Source organism: Trichosurus vulpecula, chromosome 1, assembly GCF_011100635.1.
Source record: "Trichosurus vulpecula isolate mTriVul1 chromosome 1, mTriVul1.pri, whole genome shotgun sequence".
Classification (NCBI taxonomy): domain Eukaryota; kingdom Metazoa; phylum Chordata; class Mammalia; order Diprotodontia; family Phalangeridae; genus Trichosurus; species Trichosurus vulpecula.
Genome location: NC_050573.1, coordinates 49,408,600 through 49,433,692, shown reverse-complemented (window position 1 = coordinate 49,433,692; position 25,093 = coordinate 49,408,600). Strand labels below are relative to the sequence as shown.

At 52.9% G+C, this 25,093-nt stretch overlaps 1 protein-coding gene across 7 annotated transcripts in view; it reads right to left on the bottom strand.

Moving 5' to 3' along the window:
- Positions 1 to 25,093, bottom strand: part of FBRSL1 (fibrosin like 1) — a 313,547-nt gene that overhangs the window by 6,902 nt on the left and 281,552 nt on the right. Inside the window, exons 7-18 of one of the 7 annotated variants that reach the window (XM_036755653.1) lie at positions 22,234 to 22,579; positions 21,588 to 21,829; positions 19,706 to 19,866; positions 17,562 to 17,618; positions 15,922 to 16,017; positions 12,653 to 12,724; positions 12,264 to 12,293; positions 11,884 to 11,955; positions 7,800 to 7,932; positions 2,113 to 2,190; positions 1,426 to 1,509; positions 226 to 433 (exon numbers count right to left, since the gene is read on the bottom strand). In XM_036755653.1, coding sequence (XP_036611548.1) covers positions 226 to 433; positions 1,426 to 1,509; positions 2,113 to 2,190; positions 7,800 to 7,932; positions 11,884 to 11,955; positions 12,264 to 12,293; positions 12,653 to 12,724; positions 15,922 to 16,017; positions 17,562 to 17,618; positions 19,706 to 19,866; positions 21,588 to 21,829; positions 22,234 to 22,579 — 1,579 coding nt within the window. Of the gene's footprint in view, positions 1 to 225; positions 434 to 1,425; positions 1,510 to 2,112; positions 2,191 to 7,799; positions 7,933 to 11,883; positions 11,956 to 12,263; positions 12,294 to 12,652; positions 12,725 to 15,921; positions 16,018 to 17,561; positions 17,619 to 19,410; positions 19,629 to 19,705; positions 19,867 to 21,587; positions 21,830 to 22,233; positions 22,580 to 25,093 lie in introns of all 7 variants that reach the window. The other 6 variants (XM_036755655.1, XM_036755635.1, XM_036755649.1 and 3 more) reach the window with 6 other exon arrangements.

The following is a 25,093-nucleotide window of genomic DNA, read 5'->3' as shown; positions in this document are numbered from 1 at the left end:
GGTTCTTACCTCCTCACACAAACGTTTCACATTCTCTGCCCAACTGAACGGGAGCTCCCTGAGGAAAGGGATTGCTTTATTTTTGTCACTGCATCCCCAGAGACTAAGGCACGCTTTGCTCAGGTCTGAATGGGGTAACTAGGAGTCACTGGGACACTCGGGAGAGAGGCGAGTCCATCGTGACAGCAGGGCAGGGAGGGGTCCAGTCCAGACCAGACCACTCACCGATCTCGCTCCTCTTTGCCCTTCTCGGGGTCACGGTCTCGGTCGTGGTTGTTCAGGGACGAGCTTCGCTCCGGGTCCCCGGGCTTGGGCCACTGTGGAGGTGTTGGGAAGGAGGGTGGCGTGCGGTGTAGCCGGTTCCAGGGCTCGTGGGGGTGGTTAAAGTTCTGTAGGGTCGGGGTTTCCTTGTGAGCAAAGATGCTGTTATGAGCTGCAAGGAAGAGAGAGCCACCATGTCAAGTCAAGGAGCTGAGAACGGCCCAAGGGAGGCCTTGAATAGGAGAGACGGGGCTAGGGGAAGAGGTGACCAGAACTCAGGGAGAGGCCTGGCTCCACTCTCCTCTCCTTTCCACCCCAAAGATAACAGAATAGGAGAGTTTTCCCAGGAAGGGTCTGATACTCATGCTAAGTGACAAATCAATCTGTGCCTCAGCTTCCCCGTCTATGACAGTGACGGACTAGATCCCTTCTGGCCCCAAATCCTATGATTCTAAGACTCTCCCAGGTCACAGGAGTAAATGCCGGGATGTGAAGCACTGAGTTGTAGATCTGGGCAGAGAGAAGGTCTCCTGTAACTCAACACACCCCTGAGAGACAATGGGCCACAGTAGAAACAACATGTCTGGAGTCAAGAGGAGCTGGGGTCACATCCCACCCCTGTCCCTATGGGAGTCTGTACAAGCCACTTTAGTTCACCAGGCCTCAGCTTTCTCATCTGCAAAATGGGAGGGTAAGACTAGGCTACCCCCCCACCCATCCCCTTAGGCCTCTTCCATCTCCAAGTCAGGGACCTCTGAGATGTGTTTATCCAGCCTCTCTGAGGCACCCCTCCAAGGAAGGGGAATCCTGCCACCTCCCAAGGCAGCCCACCCCACTTTGGGGGCAGCTCAAACTGCGAGGAATTTCTGGCTGACGTCCAATGGCCCCTTTGTGACTTCTCCATATCATTTTCAGTTCTGTCCTAGATCTCCTGAAGCAGAATGTAATTATGCTCCCTGAGGACAGGGACTGGGTTTTTTTCCCTTTTTTAAATGAGGTAAATGAGTAAAGTGCTTTCCATACCTTTAAGGACTCAATGAGAAATGTTATCAGTGCCCTGCCTATTATTACTGTCTCCTGTGCCGGCATGCAGTTGGCGCTTAGTGATGCTCACTGGCATGAACTGAACTGGGGCTTGGCTCCCTCTCCCTTGCCCACACTCACCCAGCGCATGGCTGCCCAGGCCTCCAAAGGCGTTGCTCCCCAGGTTGCCGAGGCCGCTGAAGGTGCTGGACCTGCTGAAGGGATCTGCAGAGGCAAAGGTGGAGATTCAGGATCTGCCCACAAGGTCTATCTCAGAGCAGAAGGCCTGTCCAGGCTTGGATCTGCTCAGCACTCCCTGGCCACCCCCGCCCCCCAGCTCTGCAAGTGCTCTAGCAGCGCCAGGGACCCTGGGGTGCTAAGGACAGGAGCTCCCTGGTCGGGGCCAACAGTCACTGTTTTATTGGGTTATCTTCAGCACCTAGGGCAGTGCTGGGTACACAGGTCTGCCACGATTGAGCTCCTTAAAGGCAGGGACTGCTGATATTAGACATCCAATGCATAGGGCCTGGCACATTGTGGGCCTTTGATAAATGCTGGCTGATCGATAATCTATGCTGTGATAGAATGGAAGCTCCTTGAGGGCAGGGACTATTTCCCTTTGGATTCTGTATGCCCAGTGCATAGCACATAGTAGGTCCTTGACAAATGTTTGTTGTTGGGACAGACTTGCTGTTAGCACAGACTCCTCTGGCAGGAGGGCACTTGCCAGCCTCTCTGCTTTTCTCTCCTAAACCCCCCTCACTCCTCTGGACCTTTACAGCTGTCCTCCCTGGGTCATGCCCACTGGGCTGACACACATTTACTCACCTGTCAGGTGGCTGGTGGGCAGGAAGCTGCTGTGATGGGGGGAGGGGCCAAACGGGGTAGTGGCTGCATGGGCAGCACCTGGGGAAGGAAGAGGAAGAAGAGGGTGGCTGTTACCAAAGGCACCTATGGGCAGCGAGCTCAAGGTGGAAGGACCCCCACAGGTGTTCTAGTCCAACCTCCTCATTTTACAAAGGAGGAGACCTGCCCCGTGAGGACAGAGGGTGAGAGGGTCAAAGGGTCAGTCCCCATCCCTGTCCTGTGCTTCTCATCTTTTTGGACGGGATTCAGACAGAAAAATGGCCCTGGGACAAGCTGTCAGCTGCCACTGATCCTCTGTCTCTAACATTCTATGAACTCCTGCATCAACTGAGGCTCAAATGGGACAAAGTCTGAAGCACCTAGTGTGGTGCGTGGCACATAGTAGGTGATACACGAATTCCTTTGCCCGTTACTACACAAGAGAAGGAAGGACCACGCCGGGAAATGGGGGCAACATAAAAATGATACATCTACAGTTTTGTTAAAAATAAATTTAATGCCCCCTACCCATCCCTCTTTTAATCAGGCCCAAGGTGGCTTTTCCCCTGGCCACATCACACTGTGGACTCGTATTGCGCCTGCAGCAAATTAACACCCCCATTTCTCTTCCAGATGAACTGCCATCTAGACATGACAATCCAAGGGAAAGACTTGACACTTATTCCTACTGAATGAAAAAGAAAGACTGATTTCACATTTATTCTTACTAAATTTTGGGACAGCTAGGTGGCATGGTGGATAGAGTGCCAGGCCTGGAGTTAGGAAGGACTGAGTTCAAATCCAGCCTGAGACTTCTTAGATGTGTGACCCTGGGTGAGTCACTTAACTCAGTTTCCTCATCTGTAAAATGAGCTAGAGAAGGAAATGGCAACTCCAATCTCTTTGTCAAAAAAATCCAAACAGGGTCACAAACAGTCAGACACGACTGAAACGCCTCAACGCCAACACAATTTCGTCTTTTAGATCCAGTTCGGCATTTTAATTTGCTCGAGGTATCTTTGGAGCCGGGCCCTGTCACCCAGCCCGTTACTTATTCCTCCCTTGTTTGTGTCCTCTGCCAATTTAATAAGCTTGCCTTGTGTTATTCTAGCCAAATCACTGATAACAGACTGCTTAAACAGTACAAGGGTAAGCACCCCGAGCCACTCCACTAGAGACCTCCACCTAGAGGGAGCTGGATGGTGCAGGAAACAGAGCAGTGGGCCTGGAGTCAGGAAGATCCGTGTTCAAATCCAGCCTCAGACACTTACGAGCTGTGTGACCTGGGCAAGTCACTCAACTGTTTGCCCCCATTCCCCATCTCCCCGGGTAGTTATGAGGACCCAATGATTCTGGCACGGCCTGTCCCTGATGAAGCCATACTGACTTTCTGTGACCACCGCTTCTCTTTTCTGGATGCTGTAACATAGGAAACTGAGGTGAAGCTCGTTGGTCCATGGTTTGGAGATTCTGTTTTCTTCCCTTTTTTGAAAACCAGGACAGCCGTCCCTGCCCTCCTTTAGTCCTCAAGTACCCCTGCCATCCTCCATGAACTTGGTCATCCCCCAGGGACTCGGCCACCAAGTCCACTTTTCTTCCAGAACTGTGCACTATGGCACTTCCTATGACCTGGTGACCTCAACTCACGGGTTAGCTAAACGGGATCTTGATATCTCTCTACTTATTGTGCGCATTACTGTATTTTCTCATGTATAAGATGCACCCTTTTTCAAAAAATTTGGGGTCTAAAAACTGGGTGCGTCTTATACAGTGGTTGTAGAGTTTTTCACTTGCATTTCCCGCTTTTTTGCACTTGTCTTTGTGCTCACTGTTTCGCATTTGTTATCGGTATATGAGGCTATGTTTTGCCATGTTCTGCCCAGAAATGATTTTTGTACAGTGCTGAAATCAAGTTAAAAGTGATCTAGTTTGCAAAAGTGAATGGAAATCGTGCTGCTGAGTGTAAGTTTGGTCCTCCTCCAACTGGGAAAACAATCCGAGACTGGCTACGGGAAGAAGAAACCGTACTGAAAACGCCATGGCAGAACAAGGCCATGAGAAGCGAGTCAGCAAAATGGCCTGATTTAGAGAGGGAATGGAAGATATGGACTGAAGAGCAAAGGGCAATTGGGATTCCTGTGTCCACAAAGATGGTTCAGCATGGGGCAATTAGAATTGCTGATGAAAAAGAAGTTACTGATTTTTAAAGGAGGATACAATTGGTGCTTCAGGTTCATGAAATGTACACGCACCAGACTTGCCAAAAAGATGCCTGAAAGCTATGAGGAGATGAATAAAACTTGAGTTCAATAACTGCATGTAATACATTTTTTTTTCATATTTCAGGCTCCAAAATTAAGGTGCGTCTTATACATGGGGAAATATGGCAGTCATTGCTGGGGGGAGGGGAAGGGGGGGGAGGTTCCATCTTTTTCAGCCCTAAACTCTAATCCTCAGCAGAAAAGACACACCCCCGTCCCCAGGGTAGTAAGAGTTGAGCTGTTCTGCCTACACATTTCTCCTCTGCCAGTCATCTTTTCCCTATCTACCCTGAGCAATGGGGTTTACCTTTCTCCCCCCAATACACAGACACAGACACAGACACGACCCCAGATCTAGAGCTGGAAGGAAACTTAGAAGCCTCTCACTGTATGTGGAAACTTCCCATCCCCCCAGAGATCTGGAGTTAGTTCATGCTTTCCTCTGGATCCTCTGAAGAATGTTCTCCTAAAACCTAGGATGTGCACCAGACAGGGCTGACTTGTCTTTTCTTTTTAAGAATCACTGTCTAAGCTGGTGCAGCCACACGGCTCTCAACGTGTCCACCCCAGCAAACCAGTGTCTTCTTGGTGATGAGAATCAGACCCATTAGAGAATTCTGATCCCCCCACCTTCTGAAGCATAACGTTAAGCTTAAGGAAAGTCAGCAAAGGGGAGGAGGAGAGAGAGAGGGAGGGAGGGAGGGAGGAAGGGGAGAGGGAGGGGGAGGGGGAAGGAGGGGGGAGAGAATGGGGAGAGGGGAGAAAGAGAGGGAGGGAGGGAGAGAAAGAGAGAGATTGACCAGCATCAGAGAGCTCTAATAGATATTCAGATAACTGAAAGGGCACTCATTTTGGAATCAAAAGCATGCGTCTGAATCATCTGAATCATGGCTTGGCCGTTTCTTGCCTGTGTGGTGCTGGGCTATTCCGTAGGCCCCAGGCCGTATCTGTAATAGGAGCAGGGAGCTGATGTGATGACCTTTGAAGCCCCTTGTGGTTCCTACGACCCACAGATGATGAGGGGGAGAGTCAGAGAGTTGAGAGAGCTCTGTGGGCATGCCAAGGAACAGCGGGGAAGAACGGCTTGGGAGGCTCTCCAGGCTTCTTTTCACTTTCTCATGTTTGGCAAATTTACCCCCTGCCTGTTTTCCTGCCATTGCTAATGAGAGGTTCTCAAAGGTCGCTTCTAGCTTTTGGATTCTATTGTTTTGTGCTAAGAAGAAAAACCTTTACAGAGACCTCCCTTCAGTGACAGGAGTGGGTGCGGGGTGGTGGCAGGGAGACTGTCCTTCTGAGGACTGAAGGAGAAGAGAAATCTTGGTCATAAGCTCAGAGGGCTAGGAAGGCAGCTCTAAGTGTCCACAGTGTGGTGCCTCCGACGTTTCCCAGCTGCCCAAAGACTTTCTAACACTTGATGGCATGGAGATGCAAGACTCCAAAAGGGGCATCTCTTCTCCTCTCTCCCTCGTCTTCTGTTTCTGTCTCTCTCTTCTCTCTCTCATACACACACCGGCCCCAGATGCAGCTGCCATGACAATTTATTCTGCTCCTCCATAGCTCAGGATTTGCCCGCTGGCGGCTCCTGTGACAATATTTCACCCAGATTCATCCCCCCAAGCCTGTCCTGGTACACACACACCAACCCCAGATCATCAGCGCTTGTCTGGACTCGGCCAATACTCGGCCATGGTTCTATGGCACTTCAAGGCTTACCAAAGGCCTTCCTCTGTGGTGCAAGCAAGGTCAACGTTATTTCCATTTTATACATAAGGAAACGTAGGCTCACAGGAAGGGTCAGATCATCTGACCTCTAGGTAACCCTGGCCTCAGAGCCTCAGTCTCTCCATCTGTAAAACGAGGGGGCTGCACCTCTCAGGCCCTTTCTAACTTGGAATCTTTTGACCCTACAAGTTGTCCACAGTCATGTTAATAATAGTAATGATGATAGCCGGCATTTATATAGTTACACTATGGGCCAGGCACTGTGTCAGGCACTTTACAAATACCTCATTTGATCCCCAAAAAGATGCTTGGGGACAGGTGCTATTACAAGCCCCATCTTACAGTAGAGGAAACAGGCAAACAGAGGTTAAGTGACTCACCCAAGGACACCCAGCTAGTGCATGTCTGAATCCGAACTCGCACCTGCCTGACTCCAGGCTTAGCACTCTGTCCACTGCGCCCCCGGCTACCTGTGCTTGGTGAATTTTTGCTCCAAGACTTGAACCCTGGCTCTAGCATCACTGAACTGCAGATGTGGAGAGCAGGGACCTCGGAAGCCATCTTGTCTCCCCTGTATCTCGTTGCAGCTTCCCCGGTGAGGGAGTCCTGACTCTGTGCCCCATGATCCCTTGTTCGATCTCTGCCTCACAGCCTCGATTACCATTCCCACAGCCCCAGCCTCCTTCAAGCCTTAGGAGGTGCCTGGGACTGCTTGTCCGCACAGTGATTGACCTTCCAATCTCCTGCTGGCTTCTCTGGGATGATTCCTTGGGCTGCTCTGGGCTCTAGCTTCTCCCCCTCAGCCTCCCTATTTCTCCGCAGGCTCAGGCCAGGAGCTGACTTGGCTGAGGGCTGGTTTGTTTGCACGCTAGGTGTACTCCTGCCCTTTTGAGTCTGTCCCTCCTGGCCCCCCTGCCTTCAGCCAGACTGCCCAGGCAAGGCACCAGCTAAAAAGCTTGGCTGCTTCAGGATTTCAGTGCTGACCCCCTGCTGAGTGAAATGAAGTGATCTCAGCGGCTCCCTTGGCCAGCTCTGCAGCTGGCACCAAGCCGTTTGACCTCTTGGCTTTTTCTGCCTCCAGCTGGGCTCTGGCTGCTGGCCCAAGGATGCACTGCTCCCTCCTGCCTCAGTCTGTGCCCGGGTACAGTTTATACACAAATCCTGGGCCCAGAAAAACCCTTGGGCAAGGGATCAAGTCCAGCCACCCCCCCACCCCCACCCCCTACAGTGTGCTAAAGCATCCAATCAGGCCAAAGGCACAGGGCCCCCATCCAGGAGGGTCATGGTCACAGAGACAGACAAAGAACAAGACTGCGTCCTCTCTTGGAATGAGCGATGCTAACATAGAACAGCCTTCATGGTCAGCTGGGCTGTTCTCATCTGGCCTGACCCTGGTCCCTTCCATCACTAGTATACCAATTCTGACCTTCTACTATGTGGCATATCAGACATCCAAAGAACCACGGAAGACACATTTTCCTGAGATTTCCATCGAGACTTTTTGACAGGGAGGGGGCTGAGAGCAAACACAAGCCTTTGTTGGCTGGAAGGACCTACATCTGCTATAGCGAGCCTTCTATTTGTGTTGGAAACCTGGGTTTCTCTCAGTCTGGGCTACAATACAGGCAATGAGAATAGACAGACAGACACACACACACACAGAGGGCCCCTGCTGGTGGCTCTTACCTGTGGTTGAGAAAAGTGGTCTGGCTAGGTCCTGGGGATAATGGAACCCAGGAAACACCCCAGGTGCAGGTGGCCGGCTAAAGAGGTCCAGTTTGCCACCGATTTCCAGCTTGTGGGGATCCAGGTGCATCTGCTGCAAAGACACAGAGGACGTCTGTTGGACAGAATGGTCTTTGGGTAAAGTCCCCTCAGGGTCCTTGCTCCGCTCCTCTAGGCCAGTAGGGTCATGGTACCAGAGGGAGATGCTCTTGGTCAGTCAGTCAGTCAGTTCACAAACATTTTTACTAAGTACCTATCATGTGCTAGGCACTGTGTCTGGGGACACATAGAAAAGGCCAAAACAGACCCTGCTCTCAAGGAGCTCACTGTCTGATGGGGAGACAACATGCAAATGGGGGGAGCTGAAAAGGGAAGGTGTTAGCAGCTGGTGGGAGGGAGTTCACAAAAGGTCTCTTGTAGAAGGTAGGATTTCAGAATGTTCCAGATGTGGCAGTACAGAAAGAAAGGGGAGAAAGGGTGCCATGTCTGAAGAATACCAGGAGACAAGATAGAGGCAGGCTGAGAATTGAAGGGAAGACATCAAAGTTGCTAGAGCCTGGATGACTGGGAGAAGGGAGATGCCCTTGATGGCACTGGGGATGCTGAGGGGAGAAAGGAAAGTAGTTTGGTTTTTGGTCATATGGAGCTGGAGATGTCTATGGAAGATCCAGTTTGGGGCAGGTGGGGATGGTGTGCGTATGTGTGTGTACATGCACACACACACACACACACACACACACCACACAGCCATACTCCAGGGCTGGGGTACAGGGTGGGCCGGCCTCAGGGTCTCTGGCCTCAAACCAGCCATTCATCTCCCACCATGAGGAGTGGGCTGCCACACACAAATCCTACCCTTTCTATGTAGTGGCTTCTTTCCCTATCACCAGCCCTGCTCCCTTTTCTCACTAGGATAAGCAGCAACAGACCCAAATGTTCCTTTTCCTCCCCCGTGGCACTTCTCAAACCCCTTCCAAGAGTAGAGTCAGTCATTCCTTCCCTGTCATCAGGTCCATCTGTCCCCTTCTGTCTCCAGCAGCCTCTAAGATCTGCCCTTTCTGTGCTGTCCTCTCCACTGCCCAAGAATCCCTGGTCTAGAGCCAGAAAGGCCTCAGCAACTGAGGCCAGACTCCTCCTTGTATAAAGGAGGGAACAGAGGTTCACAGACTCAGAGTTGGAAGGAACCTCATACTTCCATCCCTCTCATTTCAGATGGTGAAACCGAGGCTGAAAGGTTCACTAGGAAGATCCTAAAATCAGACAGACTCATGGGTGAAAGTCATGTCACAGGTCATTAAGCTGGGGCCCAGGGGAGGTCACGCATTTTGTCCAAAGTCACTGCAGGTCAGAGGGATGCCTCTGACTTCTGAGGCCTCGTGGGAAGCCAGTGGCTATTCGGGAATCTCCACCCAGGTCCCCTGACTTGAAGTGCAGGGCCCTTTCCCCTCTCTGTGGGGTGCTTAAATCACCGCCGCCAGCTGCTTGCTCTCAGCCTGGGCCTCCCTGCTGCTCTCTGGAGAAGCTGCTCCAAACCTCCCCATCAAGCTCCCACCCTGGGCTCTCAATGAAGGATGTGAAGAATGGGGGAAAGGGGTGTTTGATGATGCTTTTGGGGTGATGAGAAAGCTGTGTGTACCAGTCTGCGTTTCCAAGATGATCCTGTTCCTGTCTTTCCTAGGGATAGGATGTTTTCTTCTCCTCGAATGTGAACCTTTCCACGGGTGGCCTTCAGACCGCCACCCCATCCTGTCTCCTCCCACTTTATTAACCCTCTCCACTGGCTTTTTCCCTCCTTCCCACAAACATGCTCTGGTATAAAAAGCTCCCCCCCAACCCCCCTCAACAACTCTGTTACCAGGGATGGCTCACTGGGAAAGGGAGGAGGAAAAATCTACTGAGAAGATGGATACAAATACGATTTTTTAAAGTGGTTTGTGCCTCGACCCCTCTCTCTCTCTCTTTGGCAATGTTTTTTTGAAATAACCATCTATCTTCCTTCCCACCCTCTGCATCCTTGATCTTTTAACACCTAGTATCTCCCCTTATCGACCTAATGAAGCTGCTTTTTCCAATGCCAGCAATAAATGGCCTTGTAATCAAGAAACTCAGAGGCCTTTCCTCCGCCCTCTTCCTTTCCTCCATCTTGGCAGCACTTGAACAGCCCCCTCTCTCCTCCCTTGGGTCCCAGGGCCTTTGCTCAAAGGTCCAGCTGTCCCTATGCCCAGTGCCATCCATGCCAGACAAATCTCATATGAACACTGGTTTGCATGTTGCGACTGTAAGCTCCTTGAGGCCAGTTAGCTTCAAAATGCTTGTTGAGTAACTGACATCTCCTGAAATCTCACATTCCCAAGGCCGGGCCATGTGGATTTCTATTAATGGCACCATGTTGACATATCGTGCTGGAGATGTCTATGGGACATCCAGTTTGGGGCAGGTGGGGCTGGTCTGGGGAGACCTCTGAAGACTCAGGGCCATCTCAGTCTCTTCCCTCTCCCTTCACCTTCTCACAGACTATAATGGATCACCAAAGTTCTGTGGACTCCCCTCTCCACAATCAGTCTCTTCCTTGGCACTCCCACCATAACTCTGCTCCTCCTCACTGGTCTCCTTGCCTCTCCCCTCTCCTCTTTTCCATCCATCCATCCATCCCACACACAGGCTGCATCTCACAAGGAGGGAGCATCTTACAAAACAGCGCTGTTTAATGACACCCCCCTACTCAGGAGGCTTCACCGTCTCCCCAGGCACTATAAAACAAACCCAAGTTTTCTTTTCTTGGCATTCCAAGTCTCTTCTTCTGGACCCAGCCTCCCACTGGTTCTCTATTTTGTTCCGGCCATTTTTATTCATTGTCCCTTCAGGATATCACTGATTTAAAGCTGGAAGGGGCCGCAGTAGCGATCTAAGTCAAGTCTCTTATTTTACAGAGGAGACCTGACCAACGTCACAGAGGTTCTTGGGGAGCAGAGCTGAACTTGAACCTGGGGCCCCCGAGTCCTAATCCTGATCTCTTTCCAAATAAGCCGGATGATTTCCCAGCCCTGCCTCACTTCCTCCACTTCTGGAACGCCCTTCTCATCCCAAGCCCTCCTCTCCTCTGCTGGACCTCCCCATCCCAAGCCCTCTCCCCCCAGCCAGCTGCCTGCAGTCATCTCCCTGGGCTCCTGTAAACGCACATCTGTGGGCTTTGTCTGGTTGTCACGGGACAGTCTCACGGGACACTGAGGACAGTGACTTAAACTTCATGGCGGTACAGTCTGGTTCTCCCTAACCAGACCATGTGCTCCTTGATGGCAATCATCTAAGGAGGTTTGTATATTGGTAATTAAGGTGGGACTTTTTTTTTACTATTTTCTCTGAGAATGCTAAAGTAATCAAGTGCCTTTAAGTCTTACTAGGTGCTAAGCCCCAGGTCCACACCCTTTTGCTGATTAGGTATGAAGCCTTCAGGCTCTGAACAGGGTATTTAAACTCAGAGGTTAGTGTTTTGTTTGGGGCTCTCACTAACTATTAGTGTGGAGACTCTGACTAGCCACTGGAGTCCCCCAGCTTTGAAGAAAACCCAGATGCTGGTGCTTCTCTTTTTGGTAACTATGTATGTGATGTCTTGATCAGACAAAGCTTTGAAGTTCAGGATGCTGGCTCTTCCCCCTGAACTAAGTAAATGATACATGTATGTTTGATTAAAGTGAGATTGTTAACCCCTTAAAGTCACTTTTCTTAGAAAAGCAGATCAAAGAACCTGTGCTGGCAGCTCTTGTTGGGTCTTACATCCCACAACAGCTGCTAGCCACACTGCCGTTACAGTCTGCACACTGTAGGTGCTCAACAGATGCTTGTTTTTGCTCCTTCTCTCTCCTTCCCACCCCGCCCCCCCCCCAACCACCCACCCACACAAACATTGGCTGGGAGCAACAGACCCCATCTGAGGTTCCGCCTGAGCCCTCAGTCCATGAGGATGTTTTGGTGAGCCCACATGGCAGGTCAGAACCCTCTGATGGGCCTGAGCCTGGCTAGGAGGACTCTCTGGGGAGGGCCTCACCTTGATCTTCTGTTGGTGATGGTAGATCTGCCAGGCAATTTGGACATGCACGGCGCACCACTTCCCTGGCTTCTGCAGCGGGAGAGACAAAAACTGTTGTTCAGAGGCCCTTATTTGGTGGGATTCCTGGTCTGGTCTCGTCCCTTCCCCTCCCTGCCTCTCTGAGGTTTAGCTTGGATTCCTGGGGAAATAGCTGGATGTCCAGAGACAGTACTAGCTGTCTGGATAGCTAACTATTAAAGGGATCTAGTCCCATGCTGCCAAGGTTCTCCTGGTTCTCTACCACTCCACCTGCTGGAGGACTATGCCCTTCCCATGGCTGAAGATCCCTGGAGTTTACACACACACACACACACTTTCTCTCTCTCTCTCTCACTTACCCTGACCTGTGTCCTGTAGGGGTCAGACACCTGTGACCAACAGAGAAGGTAAGAGGATTATTATTACCAGATTCCCCTTGGATGGCAGGACACACCCACAGGGGAGGTGGGAGAGGACTAGAGTCTTGGAGGTGACATGGTGAAGCCTGAAGCCAGGAGACCCCAAGGGTTCCTTTGCTTCCCTCACTCCCCTCCATGACATTTCACGTAACAGGACACGGTCTCAATATAACAAACTCCAGGTGGGCAGGAGGTGGGAGAATACATGGACCTTGGGGAAAGGGGTTTTCCACTCCTTTGCAGAGCAGAGGAAATTTCCCATGTTAGCCAACACAGGGCTTCCTTTAGGCATGTACCAAGACAACACAAAAGGAGACCCAGGTACCTACCCCTGGGGTTTTCTGTAGGAGGGCGTGATGGACAGTGCTTGGCCGACTCGCTACATCGATGGGGTTTGATGTCTGGGATTGAGAGAGAAAGGAGAGGAGGCAAGTTAGGAGTAAGCTGGCCAAAGGGAGATCCTATCTACACTGTACCGCTGGGCCAGTTCCTAGCTTGCAAAAGTTTTAAAAATCAGATGTGGTTCTGAGTCCATGTTGGGAAGAAGGCATGGAGGCCTGCAACCCAATATCCTCTTTCTCCAGCCTTGGCCCGGTATGTGTGACTTAGCTCAAGCACCACCTTCTCCAGGAAGCCCTTCCTGATTGCCCAGCTCCTAGGTCCCTCCCTCTCTCCCCAAACTACTTAGTACTGTACTGTGTATGTACGATGTTGTCTCCTCTGCTAGGAGGTAAGCTCCGTGAGGGTAGGGGCCATTTCAGTTTTGTCTTTCTATCCTTCACATGGCCAGGCACATCGATGGAGGCCACTTAATAAATAGCTCTTGACTGACTGGGTCAAAGACGGCTCTGAAAGCTACGGGCCAAGCATGGCTGTGGGGAGAGGTCCAAGGCCTCCCTTTGGAACGCTGCTGCAAGGCTGGCCCCCAGCATCCTCTTCATCATTCCTGCCAAACACCAGACACCTTTCAAGCTGGTACCACCCATGCTTCCCAAAGTTCTCTCTAGGGCCGTTCAGTGGCCCATGAACCCAGTGGGGCATGGAGGAAAATACTGGATTTAAGAGTCTCAAGACCTGGGTTTGAATCTTTGCACCTGTGTGACCCTGAATCACCACGCAGTATCTGAGGCTCAGTTTCCTTATCTGGAAAATGAAGTTGCTGGCCTCGGTCATCCCTGAGGTCCTCTTATGGCTTTCAGTTTATGATCCTATGTACCCATATGCAAGCATGCACACATGCACGCGCACACACACACACACCCTAGAAGCTTTCTTGCAAAAGTTTTCAAAATCAGACACCATTACAGGTCCATGCTGGACCAAGGAGAGGAGTCCCAGCGACCCTGGGCCTTAAGCAAGGGGAGAGAGGATGGGGACCTTAGCCAGTACCAGCTCTACCCTGCCATCCTTTCCAAAGGATCAGACCATTAGGGAAAAGGCATTTACTGTGTGCCAGGGATTGTATTAAGTGCTGGAAACCCACATCCTTTGTGGGGAGAGAGCTCAGGCATCTCCAAAGGGAAGTTAGGAAGGAAGAGAGGGGCCAGCACTGGGATGGAATCAATTTCCCACATCTGGACGTCTTTCAGCAAAGGCTAGCTGACCACTGGTCTAGAAGGCTCTCTGGGAGGGTGGGGCTACATGGCCCTTTGCACTCCTTTCTGGCTCTTGCAATTCTGTGATTTCCAAGTCTCAGATGACCATCTGGAAGGAGAGATGCTTCAATGTCTCTGGCCGTTTCCAGTACCACTGTGGGGTCCAATGTTTGACAAGGCTTCACGAGGGGATCCTGGGCTCCCAGTTCCTGGGACCTTTATGTCCATGGGTTGAAGAAGGCAGATACCCTGTCCCTGATGGGGACATTCCTTCTGACTCTGGTGTGCTAATTCCATTTCCAAGCTCGCTTAGATGTGAATTTGGTCCAACACAGATTTTCCCCCATCTGCCTTTGGTGAGACATTTCAGAACTGCTTCTTCTTCTGCCTCCCTGAGACAGCACCAAAGGGAGTTGGACTCTGGCTGCCCCAAATGGCACTCAGGCCCCATTCATCTGAGCTAGAGACTTGGTCTGACTCAGGAGGGTTTGTGAGGCACGGGGAACAATATAGAAGGACTCTGACACAGGCAAGGCCCTGTGGGCCCGGACAAGATTTGGATGAGGGAGGCCCAGTCTTCTTCAACTGGCACCACATGGTTCTTTGCCTCTGACCTTCTCACCCAGAAAAACTCTTCATAAGAGAAATGAGAAGAAAAGTGGCCTGGGTTCCTCTCATACTCCATGCACTACCTCTTGGTCCTAGATGGCTTCGGTTTCCCCAATGTTTAAAACGGACGTGATAACCTCTGCCCTCTCTCATCGTGCATGCCAGTGAAAAAAATATGAGTGACAGCCCCTGAGTTTGGTTGAAACCTTCAGCCTCAGGTAAATACAGGATGCCATCCGTTTGAAAGATAGGGAAATTGAATCATGAAAGTGTGGCTGCCCAGATCAGGACCAGGGTGATCTGCCTTCTAGAGTCAGTTGGCATTAGAACCTTGACTCAACCCATCTATCCGGGGAAGGCAGAGGGAGGATCCTGAAATGTCCCAGGGAGAACAAAGGCTTTTAGATACGCTGAAGAAGGATGGGCAAAGGTTCTGAAAACAGTCTGGGGCCTTCTGTTGCTAGGATTAATTTCTAGTAAAGGTAGAAATACCACTGTAATCTTCTTCGTGTCTGCTGGACCATCATGACCAGAGCAGAGCTGGGTTTGGGGTAGGTGGGGGAGGAAGAAAGATGACTCATAGTTTCAGATTTGGGTTCTATTGTGCTCTATCAGGCTATATAGGCTGCCAAGGGGAGGCCCTTAGTCTAAGCCTTTCAAATGATTCCAATTCTTGGGGGAAGGGTTCAGAGCTTGGCTCTAGGGATGACCTCTAGGCAGAGGGCAGAGGCTCCCTTTCCTTCTGCTTTGTCTGTTGGGGTTAAAAGAAAGAAAGAAAAAAAGAGCTAGACCCCACCCCCACCCCCCATACTTGGAACAACAGGGGAAGCTTCTTGGACATTTCTGTCTACAATGAGACCATCCAATTCAGGCTTCTGCACACAAAGGGCATCTGAAAAAGCCTTCTGGCCAAGGTATCAGCCCACACCTGGGGAGCTTCACAGTGATGCAGATGCTGACGTTAAAACAGGCAGGAGGAGGAGGAGCACCTGAGGATGGTGGGCCTTGCCTGGCCACAGGTGAGAAGTCCACATGTGTCACAACAAACAGTGGCCTACAAGCTTCTTACTCCCTCCCCAAGGGTGACAGTTGGGCTGGAGGCAGTGATGGCTTATGTTCTGGAAACTCTCCTTCTGTCGGTGGTTCAGAATGATTCACAGCAAAGCCACAGCCCCAGATGCCCAGTTCTAGACCAGCCCACGATCCTTTGGGTCGTAGCGGAGTGGGCGATGTGTACGTCAGAGACCCTTGCCGACCCCTGCCCTTGGGGAGGGCAGGAAGGAGCTCGACTAGAAAGCTGGCCCAGAGGGGGTGTCCAGTGCAGGTGGATTGCATGCAGCCCCCATGGGCACGTCCCTGCCCTCCCTCTCTCCCACCCCCAGGGCAGCTGGTACCTTGGGCTGGAAGGCTCCCTGTAGGGACCCAAAGGGGCCTGAGTGGGCAAGCAAGGGGGCCATTCCGGGCATGGCAGGAGGGTAGGATGGAAAGAACTGTAAAGACAAGAAGAAAAGAAAAGATCTGGTTTAGCTCACAGTTAGACAAGGATGCCAGGAGGACAGAAGCAGGGGAATAGGCCTGGTTGTCAGGCCAGAAACCCCCAGGCTGTGCCTCCTCAGGGGAAAAAAGCCAACCCAGCTGTGAGGCCCACCCCTCCAAGGTCCCTAAAGAGGTGGCTGGGGGAGCGTAATGCACAGAGTCAGGGAGCCCTGGGTTCAAATCTGACCTCACTTTCCCAGTGGTGGGATCCTGGCCAAGTCGCTTCACTGTTGTCTGCCTCAGTTTCCCCAACTGTGAAACAGGGACATCACAGCATCTACCCTGCAAGGTTGTCGTGAGCATCAACTGAGCTAATGTCTGTAAAGTGCTTAGCACAATCCGGGCACACAGTAGGTGCTTTATGCAAAAATGCTCATTCCCTTTCCTTTCCTAATCTGGCTGAAGAGAAAGGACAGCGGTCCCAAGGACAGGAGCTGCTCCCATTCTTCCTATGAGGTCCAGGCAGCACATGCTGGAGTGACTCCCAGAGCAACACAAGGCACGGAAGCACGCTCACACTCACCTTGGACCAGCATGGCTGCTTCCTGACGCCGTACACACACACACACACACACACACACACGCACGCACGCACGCACGCACGCACGCACATGGGCATGCTCACGCACGTATTCACAGACACTGTGTCCACCACTGGCCAAAAATGCCACCCACACCTCCTAATTATGCTGCCCAGAGGAGGCAACAGACTGGGGGGTGATGCCACAAAGGGCAGCCCTAACCACAGCAGCAGCAGTCTGGTGGGACCCGTCACCGATGCCTGTGGGCCCTGCACACGCTAGGCCCACTGACTTGGAAAACATGATGGGGGACAGGAGTGTACAAGCCTCCCCCAGCAGCTAAAGGTAGTCAGATACTCCTACACCTGCTCTCCTGTCTGTGGGGCTATAAAGCTCAGGTTTGCTACCCTGGCCGGCTTGGCAAGCTTTAGGTATTTTCTACCCAGCACCCCCTGCTCGGGGAGTCCCCATAAAGCCATAGGTCCTTGCAAAGAGAGTCCTACAAAAACCTGGGCTTTTGCAAAGGGTGGATATGGCCTGGAGTATGGTGCAGTGGGGCCAGGCAACTCTATGGGTTAGGTGTGGGAGGTGGCGTGGGAGTGCGGGAGGTCTGTCTTCACTGGAAAAGTCTTTCTTAGCCCACTGAAGCTAAGACAAGTAATGAATGTATAAACAGTGTGTAACAGCCCCAAGAGACAGGGAAAACAGCTACATGGGACAAAGGTGGCAGATATAGGGCAGGGGACAAAGGTGGCAGATATAGGGCAGGGGACAAAGGTGGCAAGTCACAGGGCAGGGGACAAAGGACAAAGATAGCAGACATACAGGGCAGGGGACACAGATGGCAGGCACAAAGGCTTGGGGACCAAGCACACACATAGGGCAGGACAAAGAAGACAGACACACTGGGCCAGTCTACGGACAGAGGGTTCAAGGAATAAATATGGAAGACTGGGCAGGGGCCGCAGGACACTCACACTCACGTTGGAATGTCGGAAGTAGGGACTGTCCAGCTTGGGCGCGTATTTGTCAAACTAGAAAGAAAAAGAAAGGAAGTGTGAGGCCCCTCCCCCAGCATAGATGTCTCCCTTGATCCGCTCGTTCCCAACCCTGACATGCTACCAATGAGCAAACGGGGACTGTAAACCCAATGTCGCCAGGCAAGGGGGGGCCCTCTGGCTAAGCCATTCTCTGGGTGCTCACTCTGTGCCCTGCCCCCCATCTCCCAGGAAGGACCCATGCCAGACACTGGGACCTAAGCCACCCCTGTAGCTTTAGTTGGTTCTGTTCTGTTCTGGGATACAAAGGTCACAGAACCACCACCAGGCCAACAGTGGACCTTAACCCCCACAGGTCCCAGCTCAAGACAAGAAAGCAGTTCTGTGATCCCTCCTCTCCCGCTAATCAATGGTGCTAGGCTGCTTCCTCCCTGGGAGGACCCCCATCGGGCAGGAAACCATGGATAAGATCCAGATTGTAAGCCCACGTGGTGCTATATTCTGGGTTACTTTAGAACATCGACATAGGGATAAAACATCTGGGCTACTGGAACGTTTTGTGTGTGTAATGTGTGGGGAGAGATAGTTAAACAATAAACAGGAGAGAAGAGTGGGCCCCCCTCATTAAATGCCAGCAGTGCCAAGATCATACATTTTAGAACGGGAAAGGACCGTAGAGGTCATACAGTCCAACACCCTCCATTTTACAGAGGAGGGTACAAATGCTCAGAGGTGAGGTGGCTAGCTTTATGGTCACATGGGAGAGAAGTAGCAGGACCCGAATCTGAATCCTGGTTCTGATCCCAAAGGCATTGCTTTGATCCTGCTCCCCCCCCACCCCACTACACGCAGGGCCCGAGGAATCATCACACAGGAGGACGCAGGAGCTGGATGGCACGTCCTTGGACACGGGGTCACAAGAACCACGTAATCTAAGGACATCCGACAAGCATATTTCCAAGTCAAGGACATGTATGTTGGTGTGTGTGAGAATAATGTTATTAGGTCATGAACAAGGGAGCGGGGAACCATAACCTCGGGTCAGAGACATAGGAAAAAGGAACTACACAGACGGAAAGATGTGGTGTGTGGTCAAGTCCACTGGCCCTGGAGACAGGGTAAAATCATGTTAATCAGGCCACAGGCACAGGAAGCAAATGCTTGAGCCTCAGAATCACCTTCCCAACAGCCCTTCTAGGGACACACTGATGGAGAAAAGAGACAGCCTCGAGGACCAGGTCTGAGAACACAGCGACAGAGGACATGGAGCGAACACAGAACTGGGGCCTGAGCTTCCAAGGACACAAAGGGCAGCAGGAGAAAGCATGTCCCTGGTGCCACTAACATACAGAGAGACCCTCAGAGAGTCTGAGAGTCCGGTGGTGTCCAGGGACCTCCTACCACCAGCTGCCTCTGAGAAGGAAAACCAAAGGGAAAAAAGAGAAGAGGCTGAAATCCAAGGCCCCACCCAACAAAGCGTGTGTGCACATGTGTGTGTCTGTGTGTATGTGTTTGTGCGTCCGCTCGCTGGACCAGGCTGCAAGCAAAGGTTGTGTGAGCACAGCAGCAGGGACAGGCCATGCCGGGCAGGGAGGATGGAAGGAAGGATCGGAGGGGCTGAGGGCAGTCCCACTGGACAGCAACAAAGAGAAATGCCCTTGTCTTGGCCCCACAGGCCCACGTGCGTCTGTGTGCATGTGCGTGTGCCGGGCCACACCGGGGTGGGCGGGCTTGGCCGGCAGGCTCCCCCCCACCTCCCTCCTGGCCCCAGCCCGCCCTCCCTTCCTTCGCTCTCCCCCGGCACTCAGGGGGCACTGGCACTACGCACCGGGGCGGGGGCGGGTGCGGAGGGCGAGAGGAGCGGCGGCGTCGAGGCCGGGCCGGGAGGGAAGGGGGCGAATGTGTATTGGTGTATGTGCTGGTGTGTGTGTTGGTGCTGATGGAACTCCGCCCGCAGTGGCGAGCCCGGGCCCCCTGAGGCCCCGGGCCGCTCCGAGCTCTGGACCAGAAAACGCGTGTTCAGCTCTTTCCTGAGCAGCTCGTGATCTACAAGAGAAAAAGAGAGAGAGACACAGAGGCGTCGGCCGTGAGTCCCGGCGGGCGGGAGGGGGGCAGATATTCACCTGGCACTCCCTGTTTCGGCAGGCAATGCTGTGGGTGTTTTCTACGTGAGGACTCAAGGGTGGAGGTAAGAGGGATGCCTGTGACAAAGTACCAATCAGAATCCCCGAATGAGGCTGGCAATACATGATTGGTTGGTTGAATGAAATCAACAGGCTGGTATCTAAAGACAAGAGAGAACACCATGAGTCATCCCAGCAGAAAACAAGGCCTGTCCTCCCCCGGACATCCCACCCACCCCTTTCCCTGGTGGGGAACAGGCTCCCCTATTACCGCCCCCCCCCACCCTTGCCCATAGAGAGGGCTCCTCCTGTACTCCCTCCACCCAGAAAAAGGGGCCTCCCCAAATGGCCCTCTGCTTGCCCTTCGACCACCCTGACATCCTGCCCTGACCCACGAGCCAGGCCCTCCCTGGTGTCCCTGATTCTGTCCAGGGAAGGCTCAGAGATCCTCCACCTCAAGGAATGGGCTTCAATTCCACAAGTATTTTTTACCCAGGGAATGGTGCACTGCCACAGAGATCCTCCCCCTCCCTGACATCTTGACCCAATCCATAGGAACAAAAGCCCCTTCCAACACCTGGAATATGTGTGCTTCTGCTGACATGCTGGGCAGGGCCTTGGGTCTGGGTTTCTCTCCCCTTCACCCTTCCTAGGTAGTTAACAGCTCTCTCTCCCTGACATTTTCTGACCCAGGGAACAGGCTTCTCTTGAAATCCTCTAATGTCTAGAAAAGTCCCATAGGGATCCCTTGGCTCTTCTGGGTAAAAAGATCTAACTCTGAAAACTCCTTCTCTTTGGAAAAAAGGTTGCCCCTCTGAGACTCCCAGAAGAGGCTCCCCAACAAGCCCCTGTCCCCTGAGAAGCTGGCCCTTGTGAGATTCTCTTCCTTTGGAAAAGGCTTCTGGGGACAACTCCCTTTGTCCCAAGAAACAAGGTCCCACTGACGCTCTCATCTGGGGAGAAGCCTTTCCTAGGGCTCTCTATTCAGAGGATAGGACTTCTGTGACCCACAAGTCTGAGGACCGGCAACCTTGTGTCCCAGGCTAGGGAAAGAACTCAAACTTCCCTTAAGAATCCTCATCTGGGTAGAAACAAAAACAACCCCCCCAAGCCACCCAGGCGCCCCTTATGCCCCCAAGCTGATACAATAAGTACTCGCCCATTCTCCCAAACCAGGGCGAAGACACCTCCCAAGAAACGTTATCGCTAGGGAAGAAATCTCCCTCTGACACATTTACCAGGTAAATGGGCTCCCCCTTAGCTCTGTCCTCCCAGGCAATGAAGATGCCAGTAGCCCCAGGCACATGTGGGGAGGGGTCCCTGGCTGGTGGGAACAGGGTCTCTCTCAGACCCTCTGCTTCTTAGGGGCTCCTGAGGGTTAGTCAGAAGCAAAGGCCCTAGACTAGTCTCTGACTGCTAGGAAGAGTGTGTGTGTGTGTGTGTGCGTGTGTATGTTCTCAAGGGAATGAAGCAGTTGGGCTATATGGGGAAAGTGGGGGTCTCGGGGCAGAGAGACCGTGGGATTTCGAGGCAGAGGACATAGGCTTCAGCTCTGACCCTGACGCTAGCTGCATGCCCATTCTCTGGACCTCAATTTCCTTATCTCTAAAACGAGGGGGGGTCAGACGAGATGATGTTCAGGGTACTTTCCAGCCCTAAAAACTACGCTCTTGGACGCTTCCCAGTCTGTGACCCAACCCAAGCCCAGTCAGCTAGGGCCCATGGACAGTGAAACCATCCATGGGGAACGGGCCCTACGTGGAAGAACACCGCTCCCCGGGGTTATCTTTCATTTCTCCTTTCCCAAACTCTTGTCAGTTGTAAGAACAATCACATTTGCTAATATACCCATCTCTGCAGTGGGGCTGCCCTGGGGACATACCGGCTGGGTGTCCGGGGATAACCAGGCTGTTGGTAGGGAGCGATGGGGGAGGGGGCAGCGTGGGGGGGGCAGCAAACATGGCCGCCGCGTGGTGCTGATGCTGGGCTTGGGAACGGAGCGCAAAGTGCGAGGTAGCAAGGTTGGAGATGGACAGAGGCAGGGCTGGGCCTGGCCCGTGGGGGGACAGTGCCACGTGCTTGGGGAGGCCGAGGCTGGCTGCACTGCTGGCGCTGCTGCTCCTGCTGGGGGGACAGGAGGATGGGGCAGAGGGAGAGGGGAGGAGGTAGAGAGAGGAGAAGGGTCAGGAGTCAAAGGGAGAGGAAGGAGGATGGGAGATGGGGACAGAGGGAGAGGTGGGGGAAAGACGGCAGAGAGGAAAGAGAAGAACACAGAGAGATGGGGAACGGGGGAAAGATGGGAGAGGGTGAGGGATGAAGAAGGAAAGAGGTGGAGATGCCACAGGCAGGCAAGAAAGAACAGGAGGAAGTGGGAGGAGGCCACGGAGACAAAGGAAAGACAGGTTAGTTTATTGGACCCCCAGATGGGGCTGCCCCCCCCACCCCAGGGCCCCCATGCCTATCCTCTCCCATGGTGGGCCGGTCCCCCCACCCTGACATCCCTCCCCAGATGGAGGTGCCAACCTTACCTGAGGCTGTGCAGGCCGTTGTGTGTGGCAGGGGGATGGCCGGGATAGGTGCCCAGGGGGGGCCCCACGTGTGCTGGGGGTGGGGCCCGGGGCTGCGGGGGTGCAGGCTGCACTTGCTGAGGCTGTGGAGTGAGGCGGGGTGGGGGAGGGGCCTCCTTCTTCACCAAGGGGCTGGCTCGGGTGCTGGAGGGGGCGCCTATAGGAACTGTGGTGACCGTGGGGGCCGGGGGACTGGGCACAGGTGGCAGAAACGGGGTCTCGGTGCTCAGCTCCCGGCTTCGCTCCAGCCCCGAGACCTTAGGCCCAACGGGAGCCTTTGTCTCGGGCTTCTCACTCAGCGAGAAACCTGGAAGGGAGACAAGAGGGTGAGCCACTGTGGCCTAGCCTCAGAGTGGAGAGTACTGGGACCCGGATCCCAGCCTCATGAGGAGGTCAGAGGGGACCCTAAATCCCAGCCACTGGGAAATCCCAGGGACACTGAAGAAGGGGGAGGCCCTTAGATCAGGAGCCACAGGGACATGGGGGACTCGGGTGCAATGAAAGGCCATTGGGAGAGGTGGTGAGGAGTGGGGGTGGGGGAGCCTAACGGCTAGGCCCTGAATGGCGCCCCCACACCTGGGCTGTCTGGGACCTTGCCCCCTGCTATTAAGTCATTTCTGTCTTCCCGATTTCTCTCAAAGTTCTTTTGTGGCTTTGAGACATGGGCACCCCCCCACCCTCAAGAAGGAAGCTTATTAGAAGGGGATGTAAAGACTAACAAGGCCTGAGGAGTTGTCTTGTGAGGCAGGTGCCCAAGCTTCTTGTCCGGGGACTTTGCCAGGCTAGCTTGGAGGCTCTGAGGCCCCTCTGCTTCTTCTCCTGGTTCCCAGCCCTGGGCCGGCTCAATGAGGTTTAATGTTAAGGGTGAACAGGTGAAAATGGTCCCCTGGCCAGTGCCAGGCAGGAAGGGAGGGCTGCCAGCCGGCACGCTCCAAGGAGACTTCATGATGGCGGGGCCTGGCCGTTCTTAAACAGCTATGGATTATGATACAGGGCCACAGATGGAGGGCTGGGAAGGACTGTGGAGTAGAGATACTCCAACCCCTCTGGTTTACTGATTAAGGTTTAGTGACCTGCCCAAGGTCATACAGGCAGTACCTGGCAGAGATGGGCTTTCCAACACCCCAGACCAAACCCACTGATCTTTTTCTAGTCCACTCAAGGATCCCACCCTCTACCAGAGGCAAGCAGGGGGTCCCTCGTAGCCGGTGGCCTGGGTGATGAGGTTGGCTTTACTAACTAGGAAGTGGCCCCAGAGTGGAGCTGTGACACAGATTAGGGGTTCTGAGGGTGGGAGTGGACCCCGGGCCCTCTCGGGGAAAGGCCTGGGACATGGGATGCAGTGTGTGAGCGACAGCGCCAAGGTTGGCTGAGCTGTACTCTAGGGTGCATGAAGGGCAGTGATGTGGACTACCCACCCTCCTTAGTCTGTTTGCCTTCCCCGGATCCCTTTGGCCTCTCTCTGTGCCCATGACAGACTTCTGCTGCCCAGCCCAGCCTGGCTCCTCAGGGCTTTACTGGTGTTCAGGGCTCCGTCCCAAGCCTCTGGGTCACCCAGTGGCCCCACCCCTTTCCATCTGCTTTCTCCTCTCAATTCCTTGAGATTCCACTCATTAGGTCTGAACCATCTTTTCAAGTTCACTAGTGGGGGGGGGGTGGTACAAAAGATCCTGGCTTACAGATTTAGTGCTGGAAGGTACCCCAGAGGCCACAAAATCCAGCCCCCTCATTTGAAAGGTGTAGAAATGGAGTCCCTTAGGGGTACAATCATGGGAACATAGATGGAGAGCTACAAGGCTCTTGTCCAACCCCCTCATCTGATGGATGAGGAAATGGGGGTGCAGAAAAGAGAAGTGACTTTCTCGGTGTCTGAGGCAGGATCTGACCTCAGGTCTTTCTGAAACCCAGCCCTCTACGCTAAATGATGCTGCCTCCTGAACCTTGTCCTCGGACCTTTTCTGTAGCTTGTGATGACTGCCCCCATTTGCTCTTTCTGGATACTCTTCCCTCGGCTTCTAGAATACAGCTTTCTCCTGCAATTCTTTCTTGGTGTATCAGATTCCCCCTCTCTACCCTGTTTCCTCAGCGCTTCCCAAGGCTCTGCCTTCAGATTCTGTTCCTTTCTCTCTACATATGGACTCTCCCCTTCACTTTCTCACCACCCAGACTTTTGGATTCAATCTTAATTTCTAAGCAAATGACTCTCATACTGCCACCCCCTGCTGCTGGACATCTGCACCTTATCTCCCACCAGCCCCTCAAATGAACCCATCACCCCTGTTCCCCCCTCTCCCCCAAAACCTGGTCCTTTCCTTGCAATCTGCTTTCTGCTAATTTGATTACCATGTTTCCAACTGAATTTCAGTTGTCTCTGGATAGGGGATTGGTGAACAGAAAAGTGGAGGAGAGGAAGAAGCCAGATCCAACCCTCATCTTGCATGTGGCAGCCAGCCCCTGCCCCCTCAGGTGGTTTCTGTACTGCCCAGGACCATCTCCTATTCTTCTGCTGAGGTTCGAGGCCCTCCACAATTCAGCCCAACATAAACTAGGCCACATTCAGCATTCATCAGATACTTTTGGAATATTCCGAAAAAACTTCTTCCACTCACAAACTGACTCAGGGGAACAGGCAAGTCTCTTGCTCCTGACTCAGTCTGGTGCCACAGCTCCTCAAAGCTCTAAGGCCCGCAAAGCACTGTATAAATAGCACCTCGTTTGGCCCTCACAATAACCTCACGGTAGGTAATTATCTATATTATGTTGTTATATATTATAGAATATATGATATCTATAAAATTCTCATTTTATGGAGGAGGAAACT